The 12,495-nt window shown below is 35.1% G+C and overlaps 1 protein-coding gene across 6 annotated transcripts in view; it reads right to left on the minus strand.

Moving 5' to 3' along the window:
• The window catches only part of LOC109850731 (mediator of RNA polymerase II transcription subunit 15a-like), a 10,184-nt gene extending 1,496 nt beyond the window's left edge, over window positions 1–8,688 (minus strand). The window contains exons 1-7 of one of the 6 annotated variants that reach the window (XM_020420820.1): window positions 8,527–8,688; window positions 8,368–8,414; window positions 7,852–7,963; window positions 2,487–2,578; window positions 886–1,230; window positions 178–348; window positions 7–95 (exon numbers count right to left, since the gene is read on the minus strand). In XM_020420820.1, the coding sequence (XP_020276409.1) occupies window positions 7–95; window positions 178–348; window positions 886–1,230; window positions 2,487–2,507 (626 nt within the window). In that variant the 5' untranslated portion in view covers window positions 2,508–2,578; window positions 7,852–7,963; window positions 8,368–8,414; window positions 8,527–8,688. Of the gene's footprint in view, window positions 1–6; window positions 96–177; window positions 349–885; window positions 1,231–2,486; window positions 2,669–7,851; window positions 7,964–8,367; window positions 8,449–8,526 lie in introns of all 6 variants that reach the window. The other 5 variants (XM_020420800.1, XM_020420806.1, XM_020420833.1 and 2 more) reach the window with 5 other exon arrangements.

Raw genomic sequence — 12,495 nt, forward strand, 5'->3', positions numbered from 1 at the left:
ACTGACCTGGGGTAATCTGGAAGCTTGTCTAAAAGGACTGGTGAGCATTCTGGATAATTGGCAGGAACCAGTAATCTCAGATGCATGATGGGGGACTGTAATGAAAATAAGCCAAAGTCAATGGTTTATACAAATCAAAGCAACTACTGGGAGTTCCTTTATCTATTTGAAATTTACCGTCTGTGTACATGCAAGCTGTGCTTTCAAGCCTGGACTGAGGGCAATAGCGGTGTAAGAAAATTTAACCATAATTCCTTCTTCACCCTCATTGTTTTCACTCATCTCAAGCACTGTATCAATCAGCTTTTGATTTATCTTCCATATCTCTTCCAGTAATCTATGGTTGACCTGCAGAGCAGTGTGTCAAGTCCATAAAATCATCTTAAGCAATTGATATCTCTGGACCAATGAGCCATGAATTCTAAATTGTATTCATTGGTGACTACACAAAATATCACGAAAAGGTTTAAAAATGATCAAAATAAAACATACGACGATGGCTCCTATACCACTCTTAATAACTAGGATTTTAGATACAAGGCCCTCCAAAAAATTGACAGCAGTCCCTAAACTTAAGATTTTCAGATTAGTCACAAAAGTATATCCTATCAGCTAATGCAGCTGACACATAGAAGAAAATATATGTGGTATGAACCTCATGCTATCACAGTAGTAATGCAAAAAATAAGGAATTGCAATTGATTTATGGAGTATATAACAGTAAACTTGAGACATAAGGCCACAGCTGGTAATGAAAGAATATGCACTTATCTCAATATCTCAGGAAATCATGAAGGGTAAAAGGAATAGTATAAGTTATAATAGAGACTTTAATTCCCTAGAACATCTGATAAAGCCATTGAATGAATTGGGAGGAAATCATACCTCAGATCTTAACCTCTTAATACGAGATGTCGCAGAAGACTCTAGCTCTGATGATTCAAAATCATGCAATTGCTTAAAGCTGTCATCATCGCTTCCAGGTGAAGAAATATCATTTAAGGGCATTGCAACTGTGTGGCGCTTCATTTTCTTTCTAGTAGCACCACCGTCTTTTGACATGACGTTTCTCGCTTGCAGATGGCATTTTGTCATTGCAACCAAATCTTCACCAGCAGCAGCTCTCGAACCATTGGTAGGTGCTGAACCTGCCATTCGGTCAATCATACTTACAATGGATCCAATATCATTAACAGATGAGCTAAGGGTATCCGGTGTCACTGACTGTGCCTGAAAAATGTTTACATAGAATTAGATAATTACATGCAATGACTACGAGCGGATTGAAACAAGAAGAACTGACAGCTACTCAGAGTAAGAGGTACTCCGGACTTTTCTTCTTATCAGCAACAACAGCTAAATTAATTATACTGTGTGCTAGGGTGTATAGGGTGTATACCAGGTATCAGATGTCACGTATAATGAAAGACAAATTAGTACAAAGCCAATAAATTCCTGACAATTACTGATGGGGAACGACGCGAGAGCTTCGATCTAGAGGCGAGAAATCGTCGACCGCATGACGGAACGCTATTGTAATCCATGATGAACACTAAACGTTACTGTTAAGTGATGAACAGTGCAAAGGTTACTGTTTACCTCTAGACAGTACTCCGGTTTTGAGGTATTAGGGTTTCTTCAGGTATTTTGGTTTGGTTTGGATCTGGGGATTCTTTTGAAGGGATTGATTGAGAAATAAAATTGAAAAGAGAGGATTTTGATAATAACTAGGCTTCACACATAGAGGCCTCACATCTAAGGGCTCCACACCCCAAAGCGGACTTCACACCCCAAAGCGCAAATCACATGTCAAGAACATCTCAGAGAGAATTCTCATAACTCAATAGTTTTATTAATTAATGTCTATTCCTCATAGACCTCAAAGAGGATTACATCTCTTATTTATAGAAAAAAAGAGCATCTAAACAGTTCGGCAAGCAAATCAAAATCCTAATCACATCAAAACCTAACAAAATTAAAAGATGCAATCACATAAAATCCTAACCAAAATCCTAATCAAATCAAAACCTAACAAAATTAAAAGATGCAATCAAATAAAATCCTAACCAAAGTAGAAAGAGATCTCAAAATCAACTCCTAAAGAAATCCTAACTAAAAAGAAGATTACATAGAATAAAATAAAATCCTACCAATAAAGGAAAGATTATAATAAATCATAATCACATCGCATGGATCGTCCTGCATCAATACACTAATAAGTGAAAAGAGAAGCCTAATTGGCTAAAGCCGAAGCTTCTAACATAGAGCCATAGAGGTAACCAAACTGGCTATAAACTAATGTCGTTTCAATATCACCATTATGTATCATGTTAATGCAGTGGCATTACAAAGAAAATGAGTGAGCACATTTGGAAACAAACTGCTCATTGAATTTTAAACAATCAGAAACTCAACATGACTACCACAGGCTCCTGATAAAATACCTAGGAATTAAAAAATGAAGTAAACTAAAAAAATTCACTAACCACTTTAATTAGGCGATCCATAGGCTGTTCTGTTGTACTTGTTTCAGATGTTGCTGGTACATTAGCCTGGTTCCTGTCTTGACTGGTGCAATCTGCTAGCAAAGGTGATGCTGAAATTCCAGGTGTGCTAGTAACAACTGGATGTGGTTGAAGTGGTGCAACAGGTCTTTGCTGATGTCCAGCTGATGAAATATTGTTTTCTTGGTTTATAGACTTAACAATAATCATATACATCTTTTATTAAGTCTACAAAATCATTTTGTAATGTTTCAAAACATGGTTAAGCTAAAATGTCAAAACTCATGTGTTCACATTTTCATGTTTTGGACTATTTTGTAAAATAATGATATTTCTCATTTGGGAGGTCCTTTTTGAAAATCAGTTTTTGTAGCATGTTTATTATCATGTCTACAATGATATTTCTCATTTGGGAGGTCCTTTTTGAAAATCAGTTTTTGTAGCATGTTTATTATCATGTCTACAATCATCTCCCAAAGCTTCATAATTTTTAGAATTTATTTGATATTTTTAAACCCAGTTTAAAGTTGAGTTTTTCTATGCACTTCAGGTCTGTGCATGTTTAGTCGACTCATTAGTCGACTCACGAAGTGCAGCGGAGTTGTGATTTTTCTTCTGCTGAATTGACTCATATAAGCCGACCCATTAGTCGACTCATAAGTCGACTCATGAGTCGACTCATAAGTCGACTTATCAGAGAGCCGTTGCACAGTAACGGCTAGTTTTCAGATTTGTTTATTTTAATGTTTTTATTGGATTTTGTTGGATTCTTGGGCTGGTTTCTTCAAGCCTATATATACCCCTTTACATTAACTATTTTAATTAACTAATAAAATGTTTTAAACAAGTTTAAAAGAGTTTTAAAACAAGGGTTTAAGTTTGGTTTAAGTTTGGTTTAAGTTTGTTTAAGAAGCTTTTAAGCAATTAAGAGTTTGAGTTTGTGAATTCAATTCTACAAGAGCTTGAGGAGATCATCTATTGGAGTTTGAGCAATCAACTATTCTCCCTCCATCTCTTGTCATCTATTGAGAAGTTTTCTAAACTCTTTTCTAGCTTTATATTTATTTATTTGATTATCATCTTATTAAAGTAGTTTTATATTGAGTTTAGATTTGATTAATCTCATTGTTACACACACCCACTTGAGCTTATTGTACTTGCATTCATAATATATTTGGGGTTGTGAGAGATAGTAACATTGAGTTGAGCCTAATTGAGTTCTCACCTTGTTTAGAGAACAATCATTTGTTGTGCTTAATTTATGAAGTTTACTTTGTAATACACTTGTACACCGAGAGGAGTGTGTGGTGAGGACGGAGTCGATACCGAGAGGAGTGACATCAGTGGTCTAGTGAGAGGTGATAATTCCGAGCACTTGAGGGAGTCGATACGTGAGGACCAACACTTAAGATTGTTGCTTGTGTATGTACATTGTGAGGATTTGTGAGAGTTGTCGGTTGACTTGATAACCGAGTGTGTAAAATTTTCGGTTAGCTAGAAAACCGAGTGTGTAGAAAAATTCCGGCTTCCAAACCGGGTTGTGTAGTGGATTCTCGAGAGTGGGGAGCGGCGACGTAGGACGGAAGGTCCGAACCTCGTGAACATATATCGTGTTTGGTTTTCATTGGCGCACTTATAACTGTTCATCTTATAGCCTATTGCATCTTGTTTGTTTCACCCTTGTGATAGTTTATACATCCTTACGTACATCATATAGTATATCTCATTGTTAGGATATATCACCTTTGTTCATATTGCATATTCTTGCTCATAAGTACATCATATAGTATATCTCATTGTTAGGATATATCACCTTTGTTCATATTGCATATTCTTGCTCATAAGTAATTGTATATCATCTTGCAAGAAATAGGATATATCACCTTTGTTCATATTGCATATTCTTGCTCATAAGTAATTGTATATCATCTTGCAAGAAATATTTGTTAATAAGTTTTAAATTGGTATAAAATCGGATTAGATTAGCATAAATCCTATTCACCTCCCCCTAGGGTTCTTTCATAGCGACCTTAGGGTCTAACACCAACTCTATGAGTCCGGAAGTTAACTATGAGAAGAAACCCCAATTCACCAATTTCTTTGTACTAGAATATTGTGAACCAGAAGACCATCATTTCCATGTGAAACTGGAGCTCCTCAGTTAAAAAAGTAGACCATATGACTGGGGCTAAACCAAGGTTTTAATTATCGGTTATTGGGGATTTATCGGACGGTAAAATCCATATTGGATAGCAGATATCGGGGATGTATCAGGGACAAGTAGTATTTATCGGAGTGACATCACCGGATGGTGATATACGGTGATATACATAATATAATATTCTAAAATGTAATCTAACCATACTTAATGAAATATAAACATACCAAAATGTAAATAATTATGTTTAGCATCACTAACCAATGATAGAAAGTTGGGTCGGGTCGGGTTTAAAGTGCATTGAATAGGTGCTCATTGCCCGAAATCAAAACTCAAACCAAAAACTGATAATTCCAATTTTTGGGCTGATAACTCACCTTATTGTCGCATTATCGGCAATAAACATCCAAAAAATGATAACCGATTTAGAATCAAACTTATCATAGCGGAAGACCCCAAAACCGATAAATCGGCGATAATATCAGTTTATCAGCCGATATTTAAAACATTAGGCTGGACAACTCCAAGGTCTTCAATTCCATGAAACCGCTAAGGCTTCATACAGAAAAATATGTGATCCATAGTTCTAACTAGAACTAGTGCAACTTAATTATTTTACTGAGGTGTATTTTTGTTAAATGATGCACAATTTCTTTTCCCAATGTTTACTTCTGCTTGAAAGACTAGAAATTGTCTCCATCGATCATCTAGAAGTTAGGTGTATGACATATCTAGTTGGTTGTCTTCAGGTTCAGGCTCTTATCTCTTTCCCACAGATTGCAGATACTATAGAGTATGTCTAATAACTTATCATCTTTACATTTACCAAAAGTTCTATTAAATATATATATTTTGTTCCTTCTTAGAAACCTGCTAAGCCACACCTGCTAAGCCATTAGATTGACACTATCAATGATTATATATTAGAAGTAGAATAAAGTCAGTACTCTGTATATCAGGGTCAACATAATCAATCATATTTTATTACATAAATAGGTATTCAATATGTGGGCATTAAACACTTACATGGAACAGGGGAGAACAATTTTCATTCTTTTTAACTTGTAGTCGCCAACTAGTAATTTTTATACAGTTGTGTCTGTGCCATACACATGCATGATGCCACCATTTTTTTGGTGAATAATAGACCATAGGTTAGTGCGAGCGGTATTTAATGTGATAACTCTCGCACTCTGCAAAAGGACTCTACCACAGTGATGTAACAACACTTCTGATGTGTCACCGGCTAGTAATAATTAATGTTTGGTAACCAAAGTGTTTCTTTTTGTAGTGTTTTTTTAAAAAACACCATACCATTGTGTTTATTTTTCAAACTTGTTAACACCATTTATAGTTATTATTTATATAGCGGCGGCGGAAAGGGCGACGCCACGCGGCGATTCGGGCCACCGGCGGCGTGACCGGCGGTGGCGGCGGAAAGGGGCGCGGTCGTGCGCGGGCGGCGCGAGCCGGCGAGCAAGCCACCGACGGGTCAGGCGACGGCCACTATGCGCGGATTGGCCGGCGGTCGCGGCGACCGATGATGCCGCGACCGACACCTGGCGACGGGCAGACGACCACGCAGAAGTCGGGTTGCGGATGTCGGTCGGCGGGCCGCCGGTGGCGGCGGCGTCGGGCGGCAGGCGACTGCGGCGGTGGCGGCGCGACGGCGACCGCACCCGGGGCAGCCGACGTCGTGTGGCGGGACGGCAGTGGCGGGGAGCGGGCTGGCGCGCGGGGTGCGCGGGCGGCGGCACGGCGCACGAAGCACGAGAACGGGCGACGAGCACGGTGGCAGCGACGGCAGACGGACGCCCGCAGCGCGGGTGGCGACAGGCGGGGCCCCCCCCCTACAGCAGCGGTGCGGTCTCCCGGGTGCGATGCCGTGCGCGGCTGTGGGCCAACGACCCACGCGCCGGCACGCGGACGAAGCCGACGGTGAATCGGCTTAGATGAAAAAAGGGAGCGACGACGGATGCGACACGCGGGAGGCCCGGTGGCAGGCCTCAGGACAGGTGGTGGCGTGGCGGCGGACAGCGTGAAAGAAACCCGGGCGATGCGAACGGGGTGGGCTTAGATGAAAAAATAGAATCTCAAAATACTTTTTTGGTGTTTTAAGAAAAGCGTTTATTTTTTGGATTTTGTAAAGGGTCAAGTCAAAAAATCGCTCCGATTGCCAAACACGTTTCATTGTTTTTTTTGAAAAAAAAACGAAAACGGCAAAAACGCCATGTATCCAAATTAGCTCATCACCAAAAACTATGCTTCACGCACATAAAAGTATGATATTTCTATAGCCAAATTTCATTAAGATCGCAGTGAGTGTTCATAAAATGCAAAGGGTGCTATTGAAACACAGACAATTTTGCATATCTGGTTAGGGTCCGTTCGTTTCGCAAAAAAAACTTGGAAATTAAAGAATAGAAAACTTATTTCCTATAATAATTGTTTTGATGTTGTTTGGTTGGGTTAAAAAAGAAGGAAATTATAGAATAGGAGATGAGATGAGATGAGTTGTCACCTTATTATTGGATGATGTGAGTGATTTTTTTAAAAAACTTGTTTTGAGGTTGTTTGGTTGGTTAAAAAAATAAGGAAATGAATTGGAGGTATATTATTGGATGATGTTTTGAGGTTGTTTGTGTTTGGTTTATTTTTAAAAATAAGAAAATAGATGAGATGAGATGAGTTGGAGGTATATTATTGGATGATGTGACACATACTTAAGGAAATCAATTTCTTATTTTTTTTTTTTTTGAGGAAATGGATGGAAATGAAGGTTTAATGAGATGAGATGAGTTGTCACAATATTATTGGATGATGTGTGTGATTTTTAAAAATGGGATAAGATGAGATGTGATGAGTTGGATGATGTGACACATATCTTGTGTTTGGTTTATTTTTAAAGGTAAGAAAGGAGATGAAATAAGATGAGTTGGAGGATAAAAATAATATTTTATTGGATGTTGTGGGTGAGTTTTAGGGATGAAAATGGATAAAAATATTATTTTATTGATTTCCTTGTACCGATTTCCTTTTTTTGGTTTTTAGGAAACCAACCAAACAGCCCCTTAGGGGAATTTATATTCCTTCTGAATTTAAAAGCGTGTAGCAAAAAGTCCTATCCATAATACCCTCTTCAACTAAAAAGTGGCAACAAAATCATATACAGCTTGCAAAAGGATGTACCTGATCAGTGGCAGCAGTATATATTATCTCCTCAAATCGGATAGCAATGTTCCCTAGTTCATTTGAGCCCTCAGGATTAGCTATAGGCAAAGACTTCTTTAAAGTATTCAATCTGCACAAAAATAGACCAATACAATACTAAGACATCATCAAATCACTTCTACAGAATTGCAGTGATGCCGCATGAATATAACAAAGATTAATATATTAAATTCTATCAATGTGTAACAGTGCTCAGCCAACTGAAAGCAACAAACTTGAACTGTAGTTTATTAATTCACTGTTAACCTCAATTCTCAAAAAAAATATTGATCTAATTATCTAAATAAACTCTAGCCCTAAAATCATTGGTATTTTCATCATACACAACTTCATCCAATACTGAAAAACAACCAGCTCACCAAGTCAATCCATCAAATAAACCACCACAAAAACCTAAATCCACAAAACACTTTCAATCAAAACAATACAAAATCAAGAAAAGCTTGAAATATTCAAGGAAACTATAATACTTACTTCAAACCTTCCTCATTGTTATCTGCTTTCTTTATCCCCAGATCGATCTATCAAATAAACCCCCAAAAAACATCAAGAACCCTAAATCCGATACCCACCTTCAATTATTCTTAAAACCCTAGCTCAAAAAGAAATCAGAGGGAGGAACTCAACGCTTACATCTTGTGGACAATCCGTTGTCTGGTTCCGCTTGAGATCTGAGACCTTCAGTCGCCGGATGACGCAATGGACGATGATGATTCTTGCATGAGAAGGAATAGATCGATCTAAAAGAAGAGACTTCTGTTTATTTTTGTGCCTTATCGAGTCGGTTTGATAACTTGAAGCATTAAATTGTTAAGCTGTTAATTAAGATTTAGTTTACTCTTTATGATCATTTTTAGTGTTTAAAAATAATAAAAAATTTTGAATATTTTTTTTTATAGAAAGATTTTCTTTTGGGGGTGGGGGTTAGTCACCTAGGTCCCGTTTGGTACACGGAAATGGGGTGGAATGGAATGTCATTCTCACTTCCCATTCACTCATACCAAACAAAACTTGTTTTTAGATGTTAGAATGATCATTCCCACTTTTTTTGGGAATGTGCATTCCAAGTGAGAAGATAGGGAATGATCATTTTCATTCAATGGGAGAATCAAATTAGTTAGGTTTTTTTCAATTATACCTCTATTAATAATAAGAATCAATTTAAAAATCATGGCTTTTGACTACGTATTCTCATTTTCTCTCAGCTACTAATTATATTCAAACAATAGGAATTTTTTTACGGGGTAGGGATTAAAACTAGTGGTACATATTTCAGTGGCATATTAAAACTAGTGGTACATATTCATTAGCATATTATATCACAATTGCTCAACATAGGAGCAACACAATTTAATATAAAAACAGATACAACTGAAACTATATATTATTTGCCGATTGAAATTCTTTCATGTCGATATTTTTTTTTTGGTCAATCAAATTTTTTTGGTTATTCACCAATGTTTAAAGTCTGTTATTTTCACCAGCATATTATATTTTTTTTTAACTTTTGCTATTGTTTTCCCACCATAGAAAACTATATATACCCATTGCGTACATGTTTGATTGTGGTTCATGCACAACAATAAATCTAACTTTTGATTGAAAAATATTTGACCTAATATTTATGAAAAGAGGAAACTCTCGCTGAGAAATTGGCCAAAATATTAAAATGATCAAAATCATATCATGTCTAGACTATATATAGAGGTATAAGGGCATTATTATAACACATACCTAGATTAATATAACATATGCAGAAATAGTGAGAATTGTTTAAAAAATATAAACGAAACATACACATGATCGATAGCATGCGCATTAGCATAACACACACCTAGATTAATATAACATATGCATAAATATTTTTTGTTTAGTTACTATCATTAATGTTTATTTTTATCTTATTGAAAAACTATGTTGTTATAAGGGCATTATTAGAAAATGAGATTCCATTCTCACTTGTGAACTAGTGATACCAAACATGGGAATGAGAATTAGATTTTTTTCTAGCTTTATTATACAAACGCACCCAAACAAGAGAATGAGAATGACCATTCTTGCATACATTCCATTCCGTTCATTCTTCCATTCCATTCTCACTTGACTTCATTCCCACGTACCAAATGAGGCGCTAGAACTTAAAATTGGAACTGGGATAATATGTGGGATAAATTTTTAAGGTGTTAGAGGTGTTAGTCAATTGGGACATTTTTATGCAAAATGAGATAATTGTTAAAGTGGAATTAATTTTCGTTAGTGGGATATTTTAGTGGGATAAATATGAATAATTTTGTGAAGCGGGATATTTTGATAAAATAATGTGGGATTTTTTTAATAATCATGAAATATATATTTATGCATTTTGAATATATAAATTCTATTTATGTATTTTAAACTTACTATTATTGATTGATAATTGCTTACAATAATGTTCTTTATTATTAAATAACTTTTAGTTAGACTATAAGATATTGACAATTATTATTATAGTGATGGTCTAATGATGGTGATAACTATAATAGGAAAGAAGTAAAGGGAAAAAATAAATATACAAAATAAAAAATAAAAAAATTAATATGACCTAGTTCCAAGCTAAAACTTGGAATAATTTGAGAGACTAGAACTCTTATTTTTTTTATAGAAAAATAAAAAAATAGAATAATTTTGTATCATTATCTCAATTCTAGTTTTGTTAGAGGTCTACTTGTCTAACACTGTAAAATTTTATTCTGGTTTTAGTTCTATGTGACTAACACCTTAAAAATTTATCCCACAAATTATCCTAGTTTCAATTTTAAGTTCTAGGTGGCTAACCCCCCTAGTCACATAGAACTAAAACTAGAACAAAATTTTACAGTGTCAGTCAAGTAGAACTCTAACAAAACTAGACTTGGGATAATGGTACAAAATTATCCTATTTTTTTATTTTTTTATAAAAAATTGAGAGTTCTAGTCTCTTAAATTATTCCAAGTTTTAGCTTGGAACTAGGTGGTAAAAAAACTAGAACTCATATTTATTTTGTTATTTATATTTTTTATTTACTTCTTTCCTATTATGGTTATCACCATCATTAGACCATTATTATAATAATAATTGTCAATATCTTATAGTCTAACCATAAGTTATTTAATAATAAAGAACATTCTTGTAAGCAATTATCAATCAATAATAGTAAGTTTAAAATACATAAATAGTATTTATATATATTCAAAATGCATAAATATATATCTCATGATTATAAAAATTTATCCCACGTTATTTTATCAAAATATCCCATTTTACAAAATTGTTTCTATTTATCTCACTAAAACATCCTACTAGCAAAAAATTATTCCACTTTAACAACTATCCCATTTTGCATGAAAATGTCCCAATTGACTAACACTCCATTAATCCTCTTCAATAGGAGGAGTAGTAATTTATAAATAGAGAGGTCATCTTTTAATTCTGAGTAGTAGTAAACCCCTTATTTGGAAGGCTTAACTCATTTTAACCCATTTAGAAGGTTTATTTTAACCCTTATGTATTTTTCGTGGTTAGAAAATATGGAGGAGGGTTAATCCATTTTAATTCTTGCATAGATTTTTTATGTTTGATAGGTTAAGAAAGGGTTAAGCCTCCTTAACCCTTTGCTGAACAATACTATAGTGAATATAGTGATAATAATTTAGTTGATTTTTTCTCAATATGTAAATACAAGTTCAAATACGAGTTATGATATTGCCTGACAGAAAGATTGATATTGACTTGTTTTCAAAATGTAAATGTAAATATATGGATAAATTCAACTAGGGATTATTTGCATGTCTTATATCCCTAGTTCAACCTGAAAGTTACATCACGAATTAGAACAGTTCAACTGAAAAATATAATATAATAATAGCCCCAAGCTTTTGAATATTGATCTGTAATCATTTTTTAAATATCTCTATGATTTAATTAAATTACTCAATTTAAAATTTTCCTTTCTTACATAATTTGTAGGAGATTATTCATGTCTAAATATGTTTACTTTTCACAAAACGCAACGATATATTTACATGTCAATATCTATTTACTTTAATTATTGAATGCCACATCACTGCTATTATCCCAATCCTATCCTGGTTCTAATCCTAATCAGCATCCAACCAGAACTCTGTTTTAGGGGCCGTTTGGTTAGCATTTTTTGCCCTTGTAAAGCTGTCAAAACTGACAAAAGCTGTCAATTTTGGCAGCTTTACTTGCAAAAATGTTTATTTTTGGGCGTTTTTGCAAGTAAAGCTGTCAAAACTGACAGCTTTTGTTAGTTTTGACAGCTTTACAAGAGCAAAAAATACCAACCAAACTGCCCCTTAGGCAAAAGAAAAAAGAAAGTGATAGCGCTAACTCAGGGGTCACTCGTGTAACAATATTGTGTATAAATTTCATAAAACCGCGTTACCTTTGGGTGTTTCTCAAATAAGCCCCTGATAACTTTGAAACTTTCAAACAAACCTTAGGTTTTGAAGTTCTCTGAAAACCCCTTTCAACATTACTGTATTAAACATATGATAATCACAGTTAACAATGTTATGTTTTTTTTTAATGTTCAAAGTTGAAGACAGTTTACAGAGACCTCA

Source organism: Asparagus officinalis, chromosome 1 (genome assembly GCF_001876935.1).
Source record: "Asparagus officinalis chromosome 1, Aspof.V1, whole genome shotgun sequence".
Taxonomy (NCBI): Eukaryota; Viridiplantae; Streptophyta; class Magnoliopsida; order Asparagales; family Asparagaceae; genus Asparagus; species Asparagus officinalis.